The 24,287-nt window shown below is 40.9% G+C and overlaps 1 protein-coding gene across 1 annotated transcript in view; it reads left to right on the plus strand.

The window, feature by feature from the left end:
- Positions 1–24,287, plus strand: part of dpp10 (dipeptidyl-peptidase 10 (non-functional)) — a 225,759-nt gene that overhangs the window by 179,640 nt on the left and 21,832 nt on the right. The window contains exons 6-12 of the mRNA XM_087176994.1: positions 6,506–6,558; positions 8,489–8,570; positions 12,554–12,674; positions 14,136–14,290; positions 16,068–16,165; positions 17,104–17,227; positions 19,914–19,952. Of these exons, the coding sequence (XP_087033120.1) occupies positions 6,506–6,558; positions 8,489–8,570; positions 12,554–12,674; positions 14,136–14,290; positions 16,068–16,165; positions 17,104–17,227; positions 19,914–19,952 (672 nt within the window). The remainder of the gene's footprint in view (positions 1–6,505; positions 6,559–8,488; positions 8,571–12,553; positions 12,675–14,135; positions 14,291–16,067; positions 16,166–17,103; positions 17,228–19,913; positions 19,953–24,287) is intronic.

Consider the following 24,287-nt stretch of genomic DNA (forward strand, 5'->3'; position numbering starts at 1 on the left):
CCCCCCCCCCCCCCCCGTCACAAACAACGAGTCCATGAGGCCACGTCTACAGTCGAGCAGAATCTGTGGATCTAGTTACTCTTTAATCCAAATACTTCCCTCTGCTAACAAGAGTTTTTGTTTGCCTATGGTCTGAAAGCTTGTGTTTCTTGCCCCTTTGGACCTGTTTTTATTAAAAGTCACACATTTTCCTCTTCTTCTGTGTTTTATTTGAAGTGTTGATCCATAAGAAGATATATTTGTGGAACCCAAAACCATCTCAATGTAGCTTACATCTCCTCTCTCAGGCTTCTCTCTGGAGCTATAGTAACAACAGGTCAGTGAGCCAATCAGAAGAGAGGAGGCTCTGAGCTTCTCTTCTGATTGGCTCACTGTTTTCTGAGTGATCAAATAAAAATATAGCAGATTTCAGGTAAACACTCAGAGAAACCAAGTCAGACAAGATTGGACAGAGCGTCCGGGTGGGCGGGGCTTTGGGGCATGGCTGAAGGCGATAACCGATTGAAACACTGGTCAAAGCTACAAAAAATAAAGTCTCCTAGATTTCCTTTAAGATTGCTGTTGAAAGTTTCAAGGAAATTGCCTATATGTTTATGTGTTTTGATTTTTGTTTATGTGATTAATCTATGGATGATTTTTTTTTTTTTCTAGAATAATCCTTTAGTTAAATCAAAGAAGTTGCAGCCTTTTGAAGTTTAAGATTTTGATCTTTGAGAATAACCCTTGCCGTGCAGATGAAATATTTCGAGATCTCTCAGAACCAGACTGATGGTGTGTTTCTTGCAAAGTCTCCAAACAGGCCTTTCATCATGGGAAGTTAGTGCAGTGTCACAAACATGAAGGTGAAAAAGTTCAATAACCAAAGCTTCATACCTGTAAGTGCACCTAGAGGCAGTGTTGCTGTGGCAACTGCATAGTGTCAGGATGCTGTACAATGTCAACAGCACATATATTAAAGTCTAGAGTTTCTTTGGTAGCCATTTGGCTGACATGTTTACCGCCGCACGGATCCATCCAGGGAGCTGCTGCCACTTGGCGATCGATTCTGTCCTGGTTTGTGAGTGGACTGATGCTGAGAGCGAGAGGAGGAGACTCGGTTACACTTCTTCTGTGGTGACACTCCCGAGACACTCTCTAAGTGTCTGTGCTTTTTTTCTCTCTTTTTTCTTTTTGTGCTGCACAGAAGATCTTATAGTCCTATGTTGTACAATGATTCCACCTGGGACTGCACATACTGTTACGTTGTTGTCTATAGAGAACTGAAGTGAAAGCAGAACTCTGGGTTCTGTTCCAGAGGACATATACCTTTAAGAAGAAAGTTTAACAATTGTAATTTATTTTGAAATTATATAATATTATTCACTGATGATGAAGCAATTCCCTCATAGCAAAATGTAAGAAATAACTATTTAGATATAACTCTAGAACTATAATTTGATCTTGTTCCATGTCATTTTCAGATCTTGTACCTTTTCCCACAAGCCCCAGGGATATCAACAACTTTACAAACTAACTTACCTTTTTGTAAAGACAATCCTAAAGCAGAGAAAAGAATGAGGAAGAATAAAGCAGAGCCAATCTCAACATCTCTTGAGCTGTAGCTCTAAATGCTAACATATTAATATCATATATCATATCATAATATCAATATCAACCGTTCAATTTTTAAGTGCCATAGAAGATAATCACTCTTCTAATATAGATAGTGAACCCCATGTTTAACAGTTTCAGAAAGTACCTCAGTGAAAGATAAAGTAACTTACTGCTTTTTGTAGTTTATAAAATTACTGGAAGCTTGTGGCCAGAAGTTGATGTCAGGTGTTCCTCTCAAAATCATTTATTGTTAATGACAACTGGCACAACTGGAGTGTCAGAATAACTTAATTTCTAAAACAATTCATATGAACCAATGTGGTAAATCATAAATAAGCTATCGTATTTGCTAGCTAGCAAGTTCGACAGCTGGACTACCCAAAACCAAGGAGCCAAACTCTACAAAACTGAGACGATTCAAGGACAATTGAAAGAACATCTTGAGACTGGATTTGTGACCATAATTGAAGCACTACAACCATGATGTGAGTCAGTGGAAGAGGATGGGAAGAACTGAAAAATAACAAACCTTTTTTAACATTTAAAAAGAAGGACTTTTCTTACTATTAATCAGGATAGTAACTAAAACATGATTGTCATTCAGTTCCAATCAGTTTTACCTCATTTTTACTCACCTTTCCATATCTAATGGTGTTAGATTTTCATTTACAGGTTGTATGTTAATTACTCAGCTACTCAAACTTATAGTGTTTTTGTCTTATCACCCAAGAAAAGGTGATTACAGATCAAAATCAAAGCTGAGGTTTAAGATATTTTAACTTAGCAGGCAAATGTTGAAAGCTAGTACTAATAAGATAAAGGATTCAAAAGGATTTGGATTTGATTAAATGCTATAAAACAATAAGCCTCATCATATTATCAGAGGTGGTCACAATGCGTGTCTAAGGATTAACCTTGTTATATATATATTTATATTGCTCCCATACTATTAGTTTTGGGCATTATATTCATCTTCGCAGCCACTGTTGTGTGAGAGTGTTGAAAATGTCATAATCTTTTTTGTTTTATCATCAAGCCTGCGACAAAGGTCACCGTACCAATATCAGCCCTGTACCTAATTTAATGGAGTGTTGGTGGCTCAGTGGGGCGTGTGCAGGGTTTGTCTATATTTCATGGCAGAAAATTAGGAAGTTTCAACATGTCAAAGTTTGAGAAATGCGTCAAAAGCACCTTGGGGAATCAGTTTCTACTCCCAGGCATAGTTCTCCACAACACAGAGAGATATTTGTTATAACGCCTCCAAATTTATATTGAGCACACTCAACCCCCTGTGTCAACTGCAGTACGTTCAGTATGTGCATACTCTGCATAAAGTCGATATGAGTCACTTGGAGCTTGGTGAATCCTCTTCTTCTCTCTAAACAGCAATTTACTTTTGGTATGAACAAGAGTCTGTATTATTGATGTTCCACCTTATTGCGATGGGCTGTGCATGGGTGCTTAGGCTGGAATCCAAAGCCTCATTGTTGTCTTTGTATAATGTCTTTCTAACTGCCATAAGCCTCATTAACCGTTTTGTTTCTTCAAATGGGCTTTGGAGAAAATGATAGTGATATACTCTGCAAGGGTTAGATTTCATTCACACTGGCACATAAACCTGGTATCGTGCGGAATACTTCACATTTATGGGAGAGGCAGCATACTGTAGTTACTCCTGCAACACCTAAACCTGCACAAGCTGATTTTTTGGGCGTCTTGTTGGCCATGGAAACAAGCTGTTAACACAACAGTCAGAGCTTATGGCCTTTTAAGTTGATATGGTGAAACTATTAGCGAGCAGTTACTTGTTTACACATTCAGCAGACAGAGCAGAATTTGATTTTTTGTTTTTCACTTGGCAAATGTAAGTCCAATATTCACTTTCCTTTTAGTTGTGTTTGAATTTCCACCTTCCTCTGAGGGAAACAAACAAGATGGTGCGGTCATGTCGTGGTGGCGGCAGGACAAGCAAAGTAGACCAGACATCGTTCTCCCCAGCGATGTTTCCCAGCTCCTCCTGGGGGATCCTGACGCGTTCCCAGGCCAGATGAGATATATGATCTCTCCAGTGGGTTCTGGGTCTACCACGAGGCCTCCTACCAGGTGGATGTGTCTGGAAAGCCTCCAATGGGAGGCACCCAGGAGGCATCCTAACCAGATGCCTGAACCACCGCAACTGTCTCCTCTCAACGTGAAGGAGCAGCGGCTCTACTCAAAGCTCCCTCCGGATGTCAGAGTCTGTCTTGATATCCAACGACTCGCACTCATAGCGTTAATTTAGAATTTGCTCTCGTTGAAAGGGGGCACCAGTCCTCAGGGAGGACAACAATGATTTGATGAATTATTTCATCGATTAATGTGATCAATCTCATATCGGAAGCCATGACTTGGACAACGACTGGGTGTAAATAAAGGAGTTTATTAACTAAACTACTATCTACAGAGTAAATGCAAGGTGTAATAATCATAAAGATGAAAATAATAATGAAAACTGTTAACTGTTCCTCTGGAGCTGACCCTTTGACCCTTGGGCTTGTTGGGATCTCTCTGGCATGCTAAAAGCATGGTCTGTTTGTGGAAGAGGGGTCCTTTGTCTCTGTTTCCAATCGATTTGATAGTTTGATGGTGGGAAGAGTAACAAAGTGTCAATTATGGATCCATAACTCTGCATGTCCTTACAATGAACTTCTTTAATGGCTTGTGACTGATGCCAGGCCTGGTATGTCCGCTACACACTCTACAGTGAAGAGGTTGTGGGACAACAACCTCGCTCTCAACCCCAAAGAAAACAAAGGAGCTAATCTTGAAGAGGTGAAGGAAAAACAACGGCCACCATTCCCTCAGCATCGATGCCGAGAGAGCGGAGGCTGTTCAGAGCTTCTGCTTCCTCCTCCACATCAGCCATGACCTTTGATGGATCGCCATGATCAAGAAAGATCTGCAGAGGCTTCACCTCCTGAGGAGCTGGAAGAAAGCACAAATCCCACACCAGCTGTTGGTAATCTTCCACAGATGTACCATTGAGTCCATTACAAGGGCATCACTACATCACTACATAGTACCCTTGCTGCACGTCTGAGAACAGGAAGGCCCATTAAAGCAGCACAGAGGATCACCGGCTCACAAATCCCTTACTTTAGAAGGAATCCACACAATTCACTGCAGTTGAAAAACCGTAAAGATCTGTGGATATGACCCCCTGATCCTCCCCGACCCTGCATGCCCGCACCCATCAGCTGAAAAACTGATCTGATGTCACACTGCTGGCTTTACATTAACATAACATGACTTAAATGACAATGACATGAGTGAAATGCACAGCATAACAACACAGAGCTAATGTTATATTCCAATTTATTACGATTGTAACTTCATGATTAATGTGTTTCCAACTTGTTTCACAAACCCAAACGCAGCTACAACAAAAAATTAATACCGTCAATAATAACATGATCACTGCACTAAAAAGGAATATGATGAAATAAAACTCTGGCTTCGCTGCTTCTGTTCCTGCAGTCTCCTTATACACAGTGTGTCTGACATAGTGGAGAATATCCTTCCTAAGAAATGTGATAAGCTCTGTGAGTGTAAAGACAGACAGCTGTAACCAAGTCCACCAATTTATTGAGGAAGTCAAGTCATGTTCCTGCCATTGTGTGCTGGGAAGCAAGCGCGCCAGCAGGCATAACACACTTGTAGAAAGAAAAAGGCTTAGCCTCCGCAGGGACGGACAGCCTGAAAGAATGGTCCGAAATGAACTCCATCTCGGACAACACCTTCCGAGAGGATGTAGAGCACTTGTAGCCTCTGGCTCGCCCCTCCCCGAGGTGTACCAGGGAGCACTCCAAGCTCTCATTTGTGCCATTGGGGTGTGTAATACCTCTTGCTATAACATCCTTGCTAAAAATGAAAAGGCGCTGATAGCTCTGGTTTCTCCTTGGTGGGCTACACTTGCCTCTCTGTGGCTCGTATCCATCTGAGGAGATACATCCGTTTCTGTGCTTATGTTTGTGAGTGCAGAGCTACACAATCCACTAATATGGAGCCTACTGTGCGTTTATGTCTCCCATTATATGTCTGCATTATTATTTTTATAAAGAGTTGCACTCTGGTCTTCCTCACTCACGAACAATCAAACATCTCTCTAGATTCAAATGGCAATGGAAGAAGGTATTAAACAATTTTCTATCCATCTATCTATCTATCTATCTATCTATCTATCTATCTATCTATCTATCTATCTATCTATCTATCTATCTATCATGTGCAGTTACCTGAAGCCCAAATTAGATTGAAGTGTACTTTCCAAGGAGAGAGACAGAGTATAAATAGCAAGTAATCAGGTGCATCTGTGAGTCCTTTGTATTAGCAGTGGTGAATTCTACATCAGAGTTGCATGTTGTGATATATTCCTCTGCTCTGTGTCAGAGCTGAATACATAAGTGTCATATCCATGATGAAATGCAAAAATGTGGCCCGTCCCTGTGCCTGATCACCCGCCACGGTCAGAGGTCTATTATCATGTCAGGCACAGCTTCTCCATGGGGAGGGGATGGGGGGGTCAGACAGCTTTACATGCACCCCTCTGTCACTTTGAATGCCTCTCTCTCTCTCTCTCTCTCTGTCTCCATTTCTCCCGAGCTTTCGGCGCAGAGGCACTAGACGATGATGGGCTTCTCAGATGGAATTAAAATGTCTCGTCCTACAGCTGTCACCCATGCAAATTGCATTGTCTACAGATTCTATCACAGAGAGCAGCCAGCAGTTTGCTTTGTCTGATGCCTTCCTCCTTCTCGCTTTTTGTCATGATGTCATTATCTGTGGCTCTGCTGCTCCTCTCGTTAATGTTTCAGACAGTCATCTTTTTTAACTCTCTCTCTCTCTCTCTTTCTCTGTGTTGATTTCGCTGCAGGTTTACCGTCACTCCTACATGGCCTCCTACAGCATCTACAACATTCACACACGGTGAGTGTTTGTGTCTTCGTCAGCAGTTTTAGAAAAAAACCCTGACACCGGTGAAAAAAAACAACATGAAAATGTACTGCAGTGACATTATTAGTAAGAACTGAGTGAGAAAAACTTAGTGTTTCATTATCTCGTAACATGTTGTGACATGCATGAAGGAAAAGGCAGGTGTTTCTCTGGTTGTCTGCCTGGTGGACCCAAGCTGGGGCCTGAGGGCCCCTCGTGTTCAGGGACAGGACTACATTTGAAGACGTTATTTAAATTTGGCGGGGCTGTTGAAAAAAGGATTCTCCAGCTGATTGAGGACAGTCAAAATGGACTGGAGAACACTAATTGAGTCTTCAACAATGCAAATAGACAACACTGCTGTGTTTTCACCAGAGTCAAAAATACACAAAGCTGAAATACGTAGTCAACCTAGAATAGGTGTACAGTTACTGGAAAAGCGGCAGAGCAGGATTTCGAATCTGTTGGACAATGGATCCAAGAGGAGGAGGAGTCACAGTCGAGCGCCTCCAACAACTCCTCCAACCCTGAACAACCATGAAGGTTATTTGGTCCAACCCGGTGATACCACCCATGAAAAGTTCATGTGTAGTTGAGATAAAAGTTGGAGACCAGATCAGTTGATCAGCTAGTCTGTAGGGTCCTGCTGGATCTCTGGATCAATCACAGACACCCTGCTTCTCCCGTTAGTCATGGGGCCCAGCAGGGTTCCCATCACTAATCAGAGAGGATGAAAGCTTGATACAGTTGATGGGATTTTTTCGCCTTTTCTAACATGAGTGTTATTCTATGAGGTTTTGTGATTAATTCTTCAGATACCGTGCTGTTTCAGAGCGCCACTCTGCGATTTTCTTTTTATCTCAGTCACCAGGCCGTGAGTCCGTTACCAACTTGTGCTCATTTGAATTTTTCACCTGCTTGTCGATTGAACCAAGAGAAACTGATGCATAACATGTTTTATAAGAAAGGGGAAAAACAGTTTTAACAACTTTTTTTCCCACATTGGTTTTAACTCAATAACTGCACTCCACTCCTGTATTAAAGGCCAGTGCTGTGTTTATATTACAGGCAGGGCTGAGTATCTTCAGTAGCCTACTGCTAGCTCGACTCTTAGCGATACTTTAACAAATAAACATTACGGTATAAATGTTAGTTTTATTTTTAACCTCAATCTCTTCGCTCGCTCAAACGTGTACGTGTAAATAAATAGCCAATCACCGGCACTATTTGTCATGGTTTGCTATGGCAGTCTGTGTCTGTGGTGATTGTCTGCCCCGCCCTAATGTGTTTCACCTGTGTGCAATCACCTCGCCTCCTGTGTCTATATAGTCTTTGTGCTTCCCTTTGTCTGTGTCGGTTCGTCTGTTGTTTTTCCCGCTGTTGCTGTGTCTTCATGTCTGTTCATGTCAGGTTCTTGTCTGGATTTTTTTGTTAATTAAACATTCTGCACCCCATTCCCCTGTGTTGACTGCATTTGGGTCCAACTTACCTCCACACATCGTGACACTATTAAGCCGGGAACACACTGGATGCGGTGCGTGTGCGTTGCTGCTGCTGCTCTGGCTCTACATAAAGTTTGCAGGTTGTAGGATTTGTAATTTAATTGTGACATAAAACGGCATTAAAATGTCTGTGTACACATGCAGCTGCTAAAATGGTTCAGAAATGTATTTATATCTTTTCATGTCCGCTTTCATATTCAGCCTGGACACATACGACTATAGTGGAAGGTGTCAGTTTTGTGTGATGTTGCTGGTATGATGTGAATATGACATCAACAGGTCCTTTCCTCTTGTTTTTCCTGGGAGAAAAGTAGAGAAACAGACGAGACGCCGACGTGTTGCACAGTCAGTGTATCCGCTCTGATCCGTTAACACATGCGCTGAAATGAAATCCAAGACTCACTTGTTGTCTTTCCTTTCAGGGAGGTTTGGGAGCTGGATCCTCCTGAGGTGGTGAACTCAGTCCTGCAGTACGCTGCCTGGGGAGTGCAGGGCCAACAGCTGGTGAGAGACTTTTAGCACCACCTCACTGCACCTGAATTAGCTTTAATACATTTCAGGATCAGGGAAAATGAAACAGTGCACTTTTCTGTTTTATACGTGGAGGACATTGTGCCACATGAACGGACACACCAAGTGTCACGGCACTTTTCTGTGTTTGTGTCTCTCTGCTTTTGCCTGTGTAGTTCAACTGTGGAGACGCAAAACATTCGTCCTGTTCTGTGCTTTGCGTGGCTTCAGTGCCACAATCCCCCTCTCTACTCTCAATGTTCACTTCTTCATACCTTCGTTCATACCTTCCCTCACACCCTCTTCTTTATCTACACTTGACACATTAGGAGGATTTTTTTCTTGTTGTTGTTGTTGACAGCTAAAAAGGCTAAAGCCGAGTAAAGCTGCTTTGACCATATTTGCAAATTTCAATGTGGAACATTTAAGCATAAATCAAACGCGACTCCATTAGGAAGTCATTATGGTGATAAGAGAGCTAGACAGATGTGAAGGCTTTTTAGCTCTCGAGTGGCACACACAGCGTCATTAGCCAGAAGAGCATCTTTGGAAAGAACGACGTGTGTTTTGTGAGAGAGGCTGTAAGTGAGCCTGGTGATTCTGTGGGAATTTGTTCATTCTCGCTGGGAAGATGCCGGAAAGTCACATACAGATCATGAATTAGAGGTGTCTAATGATGATTTCTCCCACTTTACACCTTTCTAATTATGTTTTAATTCTATTTATATCACATTTGATCCACTTTGATCTTTTGTGAATTATTCTGTGAAAAATCATTCTGTCTGTCTTCTAATAGACTGCTCTTATCTTTTCAATCCACCTGTATTTTCAGTCACCTTTAGTCAGAGGGATTTCACAAAGGTAATCACTATTAGCACTATTAGCACTATTAGCACAACATTGCAACTATCAGGAAATTGCAGCATGTGGTCTGCAATAAACATGGCCACTCGGCGGGATGAAGCCAGAGGCCTCCAGGGGGTGAGCAGGAGAGTCGAAGGGGGAGGAAGGGAATACTGCATGATGGGAATCTGAGTCAAATATTTTACACCTTTTTGTAGTTGATATCTTTAAGTGTGAATTACACTTCACAGGGATCTCATTGTCTCTGATCTCCACTGTGAATAATCGTCCGTGAATAATCTTAGAAATAATAAATAGATGATAATAATATAAATAATAAATAGAGGGTTCAGAACCTGCTGGAGAATCATCACATTTTTAAGGTTTCTTTTCTTCTGCAACTAATCCAGTGATATCCGTCTGTTTCTCTGTGGTTACACTACAAACAGAAACTGCTAATTTGACATGCTTTTAGTTGCATCAGTTTGCACACATGTAAATAAATACAGGCTAAAAAAGTCTCAAAAAAGAATGTCAGTACCTCCCTGTAGCTGACGTTGCAACAGCCCTGTTTAAGAGCTTTTTATGAGGTCTTCCCAAATACATGTCTACATGTATCACCCTGTTTCCATCCATTTTGACTTTCACACAAAACATTTCACACTGACCTGATAAAAAAAAAAAAAAAAAAGTAAGATGATAATCAGCCCTTCATGCAGAAAGAACATAGAGATCCACTTTAGAATCGGTGAGTTGATCCCATGAACTAGTATTCTCTGTTCCCTCATTATAGTGAACATGGGTAATGTAGTTCTTTCTGACAAACGAGGCCGTCATTTGTGACAGTTGTATAAGCTCAAAATTAGGTTCGAAAGATGTGTTCTTGCGGAAAAGTTGGGACCTGCAGAGAAACATTTCGGTGACCGCCACATACTCCGCGTCTCACCTGAAACCGCTTCACACACTCACCAAAACACTGAGAGAGAAAACCTGCATCATGGAGATAAATACGGTGTTTATAGGTTTTGAATGTAGACTGCGTGATCTCATTAGCCATGTAAATATCTTAAGTTGATTAATGAATATCAGAGTGAGCTCCGGTGTGCTCCTGCCCCCACCTGTCCATTCTCTGGAGATGTGCAGCAGTGCTCCTCTCTACACTGGTTGTGTTAACAGCTGCTGCAGCTTTAAGCCTCTATAACTGTCTCTTGTTTGTTTTCCCAAAGAACAATATATGTATCAAAGTTCATTAAGGGGAAATAAACTTAATGTGTATCAGTCTGAATCTAAAACCTGCACTGTTATGGAATAATGTCTTCAGAAGCAAACAATAGGCTATAAGTTACAGTGTTTTGATTCTTACCATGTTGTTGGTTATAGTCTTTTCATTTGATTTGTTGACATTTATAAAATACAGAACAACCCCGGTGTTATCTTTTAATTGTAAGCCAAGGTCATGGTGAAAGCTCTCAGATTCCCACAATAGCTTCAGCAGACGCTGATTCAGAAATGTTCAAATGTAACTGGGAAGGAACGACTTTCAGTTCACAAAACTATTTATGTAAAGAACTATTTGATACTGTTTTTATTTAAAATAATGTCATCCAGAGGAAATGCAATGAATCTCAACAACAGTCTTTGTGGTGGTAACGTACGAAAACAACTGTTTACATTAAGGCTCTCTGATTTTTCCTTTTTCCCTGTGCTGAGATCTCCGAGACATTCTCAGCTTCTATAATTTGATCAAACCTGTAGAGAATAAAACCTGAAACGCTCCACAGTTTAGCAGAGAACTTCCTTCTTGCAGACGGTGCATTTGAAGTGGGTCTGCTGTTAAATCATAATTTCTGAATTAATCTGAACCTTTCAGCCCAGGCCCAGCGCGCCCTCTGGACTGATGATATCTTGATGCCTTGCAGTCAGACAGCAGAAGGCCCAGCTGACTGTGAGGTTGTGTCAGTGCAGGGAGAGGCCCCTCTGCTAATGAATTTTTATTTAAGATCACATCAGGCCACATATTTCTGGCATTCAGGACAGATTCTGTTTCCATCTGAGACGGACTGTGTAACTTTGAGAGAGTCTCTAGTGTTTGTTTGATGTGTCAAATAAGTTCAACATTGTTTTTCTTCTACAGGGAAATGTAGGCAGCTCTGCACATATAGTGGACAGTACTGCTGCTCTCTACTTCCTCTCTTGTTGCTGGGCTTTGAGAACTCTGTAAAGTTTTCATGGACAGATATTGGGTCACTGTTTTATGTCACTCAAAAGAAGGAAGTTGCAAAGGAAATGTAGGTAGCACTTCTTGCGTGCTGGGTGCTACAATCAATACAAAAGACCTTCTTTCTGTTTTGTTCCAAACACCTATGAAGCTTAGAAATCAAAGAAAGAAAGATATTCCTTATGAGTGAGAATCATCACGTTTTCAAGTTTTCTTCAGTGTTAAAGTCTTTGGGTACGATGCCATCAGGAACTGCTAATAGCTAATTCGGCTAATTCGTTGTCCGTTCTCCAAAATGTAAACAAACATAGGGTATAAAAACAGGGCTCAAGTTTAGCCAACACCTAACTGACTCCATTACACTTCGTGCTTACATGGCAGGGAAAAAAATGCATAATGGGAGCTGTAGTTGCAACACTTATTATTATCCCTCAAAACGGGCTCAGATGTGCCATCAGCATGGTCCTCCGCTCTTCTCTCTCCACTCTCACCATTCACATACAGCTGTTTACTGTGTGATGAAAATCTGTGGACCTAAAAATCAAAAACAATTATAAATGAAAGAGGAGATTGGTGCATTCAGAGCGGTGCAGTTTATTTGAAAACTCCTGATGTAGATGATTCTGGTTTTGGGACTTTAAGTGGTGTAACAGGTTTACTTCCACTAATACACTTTACACTACATTGGAGTTAATCACTTGATGGCTTTCTGACAACGCCGTGCACCTTTTAATCCTAAAGGAATACTTTGGATGCCTGAGCAGATACTGTGTGTATTTAATATAATAATGGTTAATCCAGTGGCTGTGCAAAGCCCAAAATCTGAATCTGACTTTACAGCCATGTAAACCATTTCTGTGCTCCGTACCCGTACCGTGTAAGATCTCTGTTGTGACCGTGTGCTTTGTCTCCACAGATCTACATATTTGAAAACAACATCTACTACCAATCTGATGTCAAGAGTAACTCCCTTAGGCTGACGTCCTCAGGGAAGGAGGGGGTCATCTTCAATGGAATTGCTGACTGGCTCTATGAAGGTACATATCAACAGCCAACACGTGCACTTTTAGACCTTTTTCCCGGTGGCTATTTGAAGAAACCGAGACAAACAGATAATGACTTGTTGAGAAACTGGCTCAGCCACAGTGGATTTTAAACACAGCTGAGGTACAAATAATGATAATATCTAACCATATTTTCAAAGTGTTAACACACTGTCTCATTAAACTGAAAATGCCTGTGTTTAGAAGCATTACCTTAGAAAAGACAGTGATTAAATATTCATGTTTGTTCCAGTACATATCTAGATCTCCCACTGGATGAAGGCGTTTTATGTGCTTTAAAAGAACACACACTGCATACACTCAGGCACTTCGGCCCATCTCTCTGGAGAGGCGAAGATTATGTAAATCTTTAAATCTAAAAAACACAAGCAACCGCAATATCCTCACTGCAGTTTTGTCTTCTTCATTCCCCTTTTTTGTTCTTAAATAAATTTGTTAAGTATAATAATTTAACAGTCAGTGATGGCTGACCCCAAATTAGAACGTCATATAATACCTCTTTTATTACTGCAGCTTTTTTTTCCACTTCAGTGTGTTTGGTTCTTCAGGACTTCAGGAAGCGAGCGACTGTGTTTAACCTTTAAGAATTAAATAAGACTGCATTTTCTATGACATAACTATTAGAGTACATCCAACGGGACATACCCAGTGACCTGTGTTATTACCAAAGTAAGACAGATCAGCATCATCAACTGAATATGAGTGTCATGTACAAGGTCAGTGGCAATCCTAGACTCTGTGGGGCCGCAGGTACAGAAGCCCATCACAGCCAATTGAACCAACCAAGACGCCGCTGTATGGCAGACGCTACAGTTTACATAATGTTGCCTAAATGCCTCACATGCAGATTTTTAGCAGAAGCTACAATTTAGAGATGTCCCCCAAACGCTTCACATGCAGTGAACTGTATAATGACTTTATGAGAGTTTTAAGAAGTAGTTTGTAGTTGTCATTGCAAAATGTGTGAATATTAGGGGCCTTTTTGCCCTCGGGGCCCCAAGCATTTATATCTTGTGTACGCCTCTGCACAAGATATAACTAAAGGCAGTTCAGAAACTTGACCTTTTCGCTGCTATCACAATGCACAGATATTTCTGATGGTATTGACACCATTTAACCTTTTTCTTTATTTCTTTACATCTTCTAGATTTAATATCGATAAGAGTTTGAAACACGAAGTAAAGCATAAAGTGTCAGGGTCCTAAGGTCAATGTACAGCTGGAGAATACTCGGAGCTGCTATGAGTGGAATTTGAAAATGTCCAACTTTAGCCCCAGTGGCAAAAATACTGAAATTGCAACAAATCTCTACACATAGTGGTTTAAAGTGCCTGTTGTCAGATATGTCGTGTGACTTTGTGTCATAAGACAGTGAAAATCTTGCTTTTTTTATCCTTAAATTGCACGATTGCATTGTGCATCTCCTTCCGAACAGAGGAGATCCTTCAGACCCACGTGGCACACTGGTGGTCACCTGACGGAGAGAGACTGGCCTTCCTGGTTCTCAACGACAGTCTGGTGCCCAACATGCCTTTACCTCGCTTCACCGGCATGACATACCCCAAAGGAAAGCAGTACCCATACCCCAAGGTAAGCAGCGTTATTTAGAAAACCGTAGCGTACATGTCACTGTGCAGTCTAGTCCTGCAGCAAATTAAGAACAACCTGTCTGTGTTGCTTTCTTTTAAAGAGGATGATGACAAAATAAGTCTCATGTCTCTGCTTTTAGTACAGAGCTGCTGGAGTAAGAGAGTGGTTAGCATAGCTGAGCATAAAGACTGGAGAGAGGGGGGAATAGCTAACCTGGCTAATCAACCTAGCTGACTAACTTAGCATGTTGTAACTCATCTGTACACACAGAAACGTTACAGTGACAGTTTGAGGCTAAGCACAGTCTGACTCCACCCTGTATATAAAGGAGCTTTTTGTAAGTTTTTTGCTATCGCTACATAGCCAATGTTAGCATCATCAGCTGTTTACTAACCAGTCTAGAAGAAACGTGAGATCAGCATCAAATAACATAAACGTATTATAACCTCTTGTTTTGTAAATACAACAATGGCTGAAGGTCTTGTCAGGACTTATGAGTAAACAGCTGTCAATGCTCACGTTAGCCATGTAGCAAAAGCAAAACATGCAAACAGCTTCTGTACTGCACAAACATGAGGTAGGTTTCTGTTTCCTCATCTCACTCTCAGAGACAAAACAAACTGTATATTCTCAGTGTTGAAGTTTATTTTAGTTTGGTTTGTTACATTTTATTTGTGAAGGACGTAGTTGATGTCATACAAAGAGAGGAGCTGTACCAGACGTAGCTACAGTCCTGGCTAACTCTTCAGTCCTGGGGCGGGTAAAAAAACGCTAGGCTTTTCACAAAGGTTGTACTTTCCACACACTTTCCCTTTCTAAGTGTCATACGGGTGTAATGTGGGGGAAAGTTCAGTTTACTGTGAGAGTAATTTTGTTTATCCACTGTACAACCAACAAAACATAGAATCTATCTGAAGCCGGTATGAAGTAATACCTGTTCCCCACAAAATGGATTCTCAAATACTCTATTTGTGCTTGGATATTCTGGTTGTTTATTTTTCTTATTACCCCTATACTATATTGTAACAGCTTGATGTCGCAGTTTTACATTTTCAACCCAGTGTGAAAGCAGCATGCTAAATAAAAAAAAAAAGAAGGAAAAAAGTCTCTCAGAGTTCGTGTCGTGCCGCCACTATCCACCAAACATTGGGTCATACAGGGCGACATTACACAGTCACAGTGGCAGGGAATTAATTACGCCACTTGAACTGAATGCCGTGCGCCGCAGTGATCATACACATAACCCGGTTATCACAAAGCAGCATCTTTGATTGAAAGCAACACCTGTTGTTCTGTGTCCCGGTCTTTCTGTAGGACTCTCCCTGCGCATCATCACAAGTGTTGTTTGGGAAGCTCAGCAAATCAAAGTACTGTACAGCGAGAAAGAAAACGACTACACAGGATAAAAAAATGAACCTCTAGAATTCATTTATCATCACACAGCACTGATCTCAACAGATTCATAATGTCTGAGGGATGTTCTTTCTCTGGATTTGTAGGCAGAACAACATTCAAATGAGACTACTGACAGAATGCAAACTCCTGACTGTAATTTACAATTGCTTAAGTGAAGTGTTTCTGCATTGCATCATGTTTATGCATATGCATATTTGTCTAACTGTGTGTGCATTTTAAAGGGCTTTTTAAAGGGGCTGCTCTCCATTAATTATTCATTCCAAATGGCTCCATCGTAAGTCACACCGCCATTTTGGATAGAAGAATTTTGTCATGTGAGGCTTTTACAGCATGTCTAACATCTGGGCTGTTGTGCACACAGGCCGGCCAACCCAACCCGGCGGTGAAGCTCTATGTGGTGAATCTTTACGGGCCGACGCACACGCTGGAGCTCATGCCTCCAGAGACGCTCAAACTACGGTGAGAGGGGCTGCGTTTTTGTTTTGTCAGATACTTCTTACATTTTTAAACTTCAGATGGTAATTCTTTATCCTTCACAAGACACTTTGCATGTTTTAATTGGGAAGTTCTGTGGACTGCAGCCTGCTGTGCCCCTGCATTGCAGTTATTCTAGCCGTAGTTTCAGTTCAGTTCAGCTAAGAGCTAATATAATGAAGGATAAACAACATTTCCCACCATGGTTCTGGTGAGGTAAACCACCAAACGTTTTTTTTTATTGTTATTTCACAATGAATCCAACTGTATTTCTCATTTTAATATATTTTAGAGATCTCATTACACACGTCTATACCTAGAACTCAATCTGAAAGATGTTAATAAATCTCTCCTGTAACTTCACAGATGAAAGTATAGTCTATGTCAGCAGGACTCTTTCCTGCCATTACTGTCTCTTGACACGACTTGTGCTGAACCGACCGAGTTCTGCTGCAGAAAGAAATGGAAAATGTTCACTTTGTCTTAACATAGAAATTATGTTCTTTGTGCACAAAAAAAAAAAAGTCACAGACATCTCTTGTGCCGTGAAAGGACTGGGCCAGAAGAGACACGACAAAAGAAAAGCAACAGCTTGACATTGAAGTAATGGGTAAATGGGAATCAGGTTCAATTCCCAACTGCAAAAAAGCCTTTCCACTGTCATTTTCAATGTCAGTAATTTGCAGTTTTTTTTAATATAACAAAGCCCAGTACTTTAAATCCTCTTTTGACACTAACATGGAAGTGGTAACATAATTGTTTCATGGTAACATAACTATCACATCACATCTGTTCAAGATAATGCTCAGAAAAAGCATCTTAATGTGATATAAATAATTAGCATCTTCTAGGCTTCCATAGTATCCATTCTTCATTTTACAGCGGCATGAAATAACCAGTGTGATTATAATGTTTTTTCATAGAGAACATTATGTGACCATGGTGAAGTGGATCAGCAAGACCAAGACATCTGTCAGGTGGTTGAACCGGGCCCAAAACATCTCCATCCTAACTGTGTGTGACACTACAACCGGAGCCTGCGTCACGGTACGTGTGTGTGTGTGTGTGTGTGTGTGTGTCTGTCTGTTTGGGTGTGAGAGAGAGAGAGAGAGAGAGAGAGAAGTGTGTCCTTGGGTAGTAAACAAGAAAATGGAGAGTCTTTTGTTGTGTATTTTACTACTCACTTGAATACATGTGGAATTTTTCTTCCCTGTGTTCTGCAACATAACGCTCCACATTTACTTCAACCAGCGCTGGTCAAACTCCAGTGAAGTGCTCTTTGTGAGGTTTATATTTGATCATGCCTGGTTACAAATCTTTGGTTATTATTTCTGATTTGATTTCTTTTGTCATGTGTTTGTTCCCTGCTTTTGTTTTCTTTTACTTTTTCGTGAGCAGCAGTTGTTTTGAGTATTTTCCCTCTTTATATCCGCCAAGTGTTTTGTTGTTGCGAAGAGGATCTAAGGAAGATTGGCAAAAAATAGTGGCATCTATTATTCATGAAAGTAGAGGTACCTTGAGTTTTTTTTTGGTGATGCTCTCATTAATCTTCGCAGCAGTTACGCAGATGAGTGTTATCAGCATTGCACAGGCACACAACTATTTTAGATACTGAGATACAAAACATTTCAAAAACACCAAAAGCATCATGAACGAACCTGAGGAAATGTGTTCCAGATGATAGGAAAAAAATTAAACATGATATGCAGGTATGAAAACCTCACCAATCAGAGTCGACGGGAGTTCAGTGAAATGATTGGACAGCACCTCATTAAATCTATGGAACATTTAAATACCGCATCACACCAGTTTTTAAAACTGTAAAACTTTGCTTCAAAATCAATCCCCTCTGTAGAATCGCTGTGATGGGATTTGCTGCCACAGTGGAGCTGTGTCTCGCTAGCTTGGAGAGCTTCCCCCCCTCTCTCAGTAACTATTGATTTAAATTGACTGTCCGCTAAGCTCCATCCTCCCTTTAGTTACTGCTGCCACGCCTGTTGAGCTTTTCATTCTCACACTGCACATATTTACAGTTTTCCGCAGTAAGATTTACCACTCCTTAATTTCACACGGAAAATAAACAAACACAGTTTTTCTCATTTCTACTCAGCGACCACGGACTGATGCTGATTTCATCAGCTGTAGTGACAGACATGTAGTGTAAGATAATAACAACTCTGTCAGACGGCTGGAAATTCAGTCTCTGACTTTAGTGCTTCAAAACAACAACCCTGTATGAAAATATACAGTCCACATGTCGGCCACAAACATATTTATTATGTTTAAAGATGGAGGCTACGAAAGCCCTGAAAGGCAAGTAAAACACTTTTATTTTGTGTGTGTGTTGAACAACCTCTGAGAGACAAGTGAATTTGTTTCTAATTTATATTAGTTTTTATTTATTTATTTTTTTTTACATCTGTGAACACAGGTGAATGTGTTTTTTCTTCACCTGTGCTGTTTCTGTAATACTCATTTTGTCCTCAGGAGGCTGAAGTGCACCACTACCCCAGTCTAAACAGGACTAAAAGATTTCACACTTCCTTCTTAGAAACAACAAAACAAAACAATAAAACAAACAAACCAAAAAATCTACATCAAAAAACCAAAATTTCATCTGTTGCTATGGAAGCACAATGTATTAACGTGAGAAAAAAATGCTCTGTTTGATCTCAGAACTAAGATATTATCTCATTAATTCAGAAGAACAGAGCTGCTTTTTTTAATTCTTAAGTGAATGCAACATGCTATACAAGTGAATTCAAATGTATATTCACTTGCTTATCAGGGCTTCCGTACGAAAGCAAAATAAATAGCACACATCCGCTGCAGTTCATCATATGGAAGACGTGAATACGTGGCAGTGTCTTTCTTGTATTGCAGTGTAGAGCTGCTCAGCTCTGGCAGTAATTAGAGCGCTTCTTGGATGGTTTGGATGCTGACGGTACAAAAACATGTTCGGACAAACAACAAAGGTTGTATTTAGTCTTAATAAGTCCTATGTTTTTAAACAGTACGACACTTCACTTTGAGAGGATTCGAGAGGTCGAGTTTGGCCAGAACCGTTGTGTCTGTTAAACTACTAATTATTTGGCTGTGAGAAATCTTTGGTGAAAATCGCAGCACATCTGCTGGAGCACAATCCGTCCATATTGTCTCTGTATTTGGATGACACAGAGCGGTGTTAACCCCGCAGTTGAACTGTGGGACTCAACAGGCTGCTCTCCGGTGCTGTGGCTCCTGATTTGGTGTGATTTGCAGGAACAAACACGCCGCCCAAGCCAAGAGGCGGCTTAGCTCGGGCCTGGACACAGCATCCAGAATCCCCTGCCAAAACTCTGGCTCCCGCTCATGCATATTGGGTTGAAATGAGGCGCCCAGACCGTGAGTGGTATCCCCAGTGGTGTGTTAAAATAAACAGCAAAATAAGGAGTCCATTATGTGACAGATGATTCTGTCTGGAAAACATTTCACTGAAGTGTGAAAAATATGAAAAAAAAACAAAAAAACAATATAACACTTTTCCACACATATTGCTGACATAATAGAAAATTCATTTTTCGACACAATGTGATTATACTGCATCTACAATTCTGTTCCATTGTTCACAGTTTTCAACCCTCTGTGTAGAAAAGCAGCACCAGAAAAGGAAAGGCTGTAAAAGATGAGAGGATTTTGATGGTTTTGGTGAATAAAACACCAGACTGACATTTTCCTCTGACTCCTTTTTCAGAGACATGAAGAAAGCTCCGAGCTCTGGCTCTCCAAGCAGGTAAGGTTCTCTGCGTTCCCTGTGGGTCTGTAGTAATATGCCTATAATTTCACTAAATGACACCTCTAACGCAGTATCTTCCAAATTGTGTGACAGTTTTTCATCTCATCTCAGTGTATTTGTATGTTCAAACTCCTCAGTACTGTCTGCATCTTGAAGGAAGACTCTGTTCACCTGATCACACAAACACATGCTGAGCAGCAGTCACAAGGACTCATGCGGGGGCGGACTTGCACGGTCTCAGGGATTTGTCTTTGCCGAGATATTCTTCTTCCATAGGAAAGGGGGAGGGGCGGACCCGGACATGGCCCCGCCAGTAATCGCACAACACTGTGCTCCGGTCAATCAAGGCACATAACAATCGATTTTCAGCTGCAGTTTTTTTTTTTTTTTTTTTTTGTCTCCAAATTTTTCAGCGGCCGACCAGGAAAACTCCCCATACTCCTGATGACCATCTGTTCAGACCTGCATTTACATGCGTCTTCAGTCATCTGATCTCAAGTGGTCAGCAGTAAGCACACCAGTTCACACCTGGATTTAAAATGCGTCTCCAGTGACCACTTGTGATCAGATCTCACTTCCCTGCTCTATATACCAATAAACATGTATGTTGTTGTTTTTAACCAATCTGACACACGGGTCCTTGCACGATGTGTTCGTGTGTATGTGTGTGTGAGACACACACAGAGAGAGAGAGAGCGGCACGGAGGCTTTGAGCTGCTCTCAGCTCTACACTGAAATCAGGTTTTTATCCATTTGAAACGGTACCACTGGGTTGATGATGAAACTGTTGGGACCAATCAGACTGTGTCAGAGGACGTCAGTAGAGCAGTCTGTCCTTCAATGTGGCTCAGGTCACATTCATGTTCACACTGCTAAAAGAATGAGGTCACATGTGGTCCAGACCACCTCTGAATGTCTTGGGTGCGTTCACACCTGAACTTAGAGCTGACCACTTGTGATCGGATGTTAATTCCAGGTCTGAACAGGTTTGAACAGGTCTGAACTGGTCTGAATGTCGCCATTCTCTACAGCAGATAATTTTCAGACTCTGAAACCATTGAAACCTCAGCCCTCTCTGCTGCTCGGCAACATGCTGAATTTAGAAGCAAAGAACAGAGTCTTCCTTGGGAGATACAGACAATATAAATGTTGGGTGTATGTGGCTGGTTGAAAATCAAAGATGCAGTCATTTAAATTAGTGTTTTTATTCAATTTATAGAACTAATCCAAAAAAAAACATGCAGAATTACAGCTCAAATTGAGCTTTTTATGGTGTTTTCACTGTTGGGAAGTATTTAAATAACCTTGACCTCACTGTTTGCACTAGTATTTTCAGGAGAGCTATGGACATGCTGAGATCAAATAAAAGCTAGCAAGGCCGAAGCCAAACACTGTCGCTAGTTCCATTTAGATGTGATGAAATAATAATCTGAACTGTTACTGAGTTCAGAATGAGACACAGTCACTTTGGCTGTGTTTAGACGAGCGAGCGCAGTCTGCTCTCAGCTTCAGCTTGTTTTATTTACAGAGAGGGAGGCAGACGAGAGAAAGTTCCTGACAGGATTTGATCGTATAGCCCTGCAGCCGTACATGTTTGGCTGTAGCTGTGGGTAATTTAACCACTTGACAACCTTGGCACACAAAGCTGCTTGTATTTGTTAAGGTGGTAATCTGCGAGATGCTCATTTACCAACTGTGAGGTTGTGTCAGTGCAGAGAGAGAGCCTTTGCAAATGCATTTTTATGTAAGATCACCGCGTAAGACTTCGACAGATCTACAGCAATTTTCTTGAAAATGCCAAAGGCTCATTCTGTGTAAACTCTCTCCATCTGCGTTTGAGAATGTGTTAGAGTTACTGGCTGAGAGATATATTCAGTTTCAGTTACACATCTTTCAACTTTAAATGTGAACTATTCAGTTAAGCACTGCCTCAATGCACAGCAGGAACATCTGCTGATTTGGATGTGGTTAAAACATCTCATGAGGTTAAATAAGATTTCCATCACTTTGCGACAGATGATTTTCTTTGGCAGTGATTTTCTGTTGGCCAAGTTCAGCGGAGGACGAAGTGTTCAGATGTTACTGGACACGAAGTAACAATACCAATAAGCAAAAATGAGTATAAGTCAAAGTCTTGTAAAAAAGTAAGTCATGTAAAATTATTAAGTATGCAACCATAAAGGCTCATGTTAGTGTTAAATATTTAATTATTGGATTATTATTAGTTGCATATCGGTCAGCATTTTCATGTAGTTTGTGGTCAAGATGGATTAAATTTTGATCTGTTTTTTGGTAATTACATGTATTATTTACATGTTCACTAGTGGTTATCAAAATATTGATTTGGATAGAAACTAGTAGCTATAACTGCTAAATACATGTAGTGAAATAAATCTATATTTGCCTCTGAAATGTGGTGGAGTAGTGTATAAAGTAACAGAAAATCAGTGGTGGAAGAAGGTTCTTTCATTTAAGTAAAAGTAGCTGCACATACAAATAGTGCGTTACATGTAAAAATCCTGATTTCAGAAGCATTACCAGCAAAATGTGTTTAAAGTGTCAAAAGTAAAAGTACTAACCCCTGTCAGAGTTATATTATGATGTTGTTGTAACGCTGTTTATTGAACCATGACTTTCACCACTTTTAGTGAACGGTGAACCGAACGAATCACTTTACAAATGATGAACGTGATCGTGAGCAGGCGCTGCTCACGTTTTACGACAGTTTTACGGCACGCCGCATGGCGTCTCCATAGATACGGCCCAGCATTGGCGGTGTTAGTGGTGCAGACGGTAGAGGCGCATCTACTACTGCTGAAGCCAGTTTGTTTGAGCTTTTGAAGCAGTTTTATGAACAAACAAGTGAAGACTCAGACAGATTATATTTATATATGAATTTTAAATGTAACTCATGTCTGTGATTCTTCAGTGGTGTACAATAATTCAGAGTGAGTAAGTGTACTTTTTTATTTTTCCATTACTGCACAGAATTAAAGTACTTGAGTACATTTGTAGGCACCCATGACATTAGTAAGTGCATTATATATTTAGTTGATTTTTGAAGTGAAAGGAATTAAATCCAACACCTGCAGCAAACGAACATTAACAAGCATGAAAGTACATCAGTTGTATTCTACTTGGTAACATCATTACCAGCCTTTTTGACTCTTTAGATCTTGTGAGGCAGGTCAAGGATTAGGTCATCAGATAACAAATCTGATGACAAATCCAGAGCTCAGACTCTTCAACCTTGTGTTAACAAACAACATGGCCTCCTCAAGAAACTGACTGAGGAAGTAAAGTGAAGCTAATTGATGCCGACACAGCAGGGAAGGGCTATAAAAAGATATCAAAGTGCTTCCAGCTTGCAGTTTCCATTGTCTGAAATGTCATTTATAAATTGTACTTAAGGCAAATTGTGGAAGTCAAGACAACATATGGAAGACCAAGAAAACCTGCAGAGGAAACAGCTGGGCAGAAAGCCGAAGCAAAACACCCATATGAAGGATTAGCTGACACGGGAGTGGTGGCCCACAACTTCACCGGGCAGCGCTGATGCACAAACAGTCGACAGGGACGAGGCATCAGACAGAAACCTTACCTTCGACCTCATTACGAAAGTCACCGTCTGAGCTATGCAAAGTGACATCTGCTCATTTTTGGAAACAAGTACTGCAGACAGATGGAGTTAAAATTGAGCTCATCAAAGGTGTGTCTGGAGAACAGAACACCATGCCAACTGTTGAACATGTGGGTGGAAATATTCTGCTTTGGGGTTTCATGGCAGCCAGAGGGACAGGACACATTGTATGGACAGAGGGAAGAAAGGATTCTGCTAAATATCTGGATGCAGTCAGTCAAGAAAGTGACAGTGAGGAGATGCTGTCTCCTACGTCAGGACAAGGATCCATAGCAGACCTCAAAATCCCCCATGAAGAAAAACACAAGCTGAAGCCCCCACAGTCTCCAGTCTGCCCAAACGTCTGCATATGCCCCAAAATTACTCAGAAAAAGAGAAACAGATTTTTTTTTAAAAACCGTCAAAATATATGCACCAGTTCATCCTGAGATATCTTCACTTTTAGTCCCTTGTATGCTTCAAGCCCCTAAAACACTATATCCTACATTTCCCATAATGCAACTAATAGCAACTAAATGCAACTTTCAGTTAAACCCTACCTACCGAGCAAAAACTCATATCTTTCAAACACCATGTCTCCAGTTTGTAATGGAGGCTTTTCCTGTTGTAAAATTTAAAACCCCAGATACAGTCCCAGATAACTCTGATGACATCACTATGACATCAGCAGGGTTATTTTCTCAGATTTGTGA

This window comes from Seriola lalandi, unplaced genomic scaffold (genome assembly GCF_002814215.2).
Source record: "Seriola lalandi dorsalis isolate HSWRI2012SDOR001 ecotype SW California unplaced genomic scaffold, Sedor1 jcf7180002054576, whole genome shotgun sequence".
Classification (NCBI taxonomy): domain Eukaryota; kingdom Metazoa; phylum Chordata; class Actinopteri; order Carangiformes; family Carangidae; genus Seriola; species Seriola lalandi.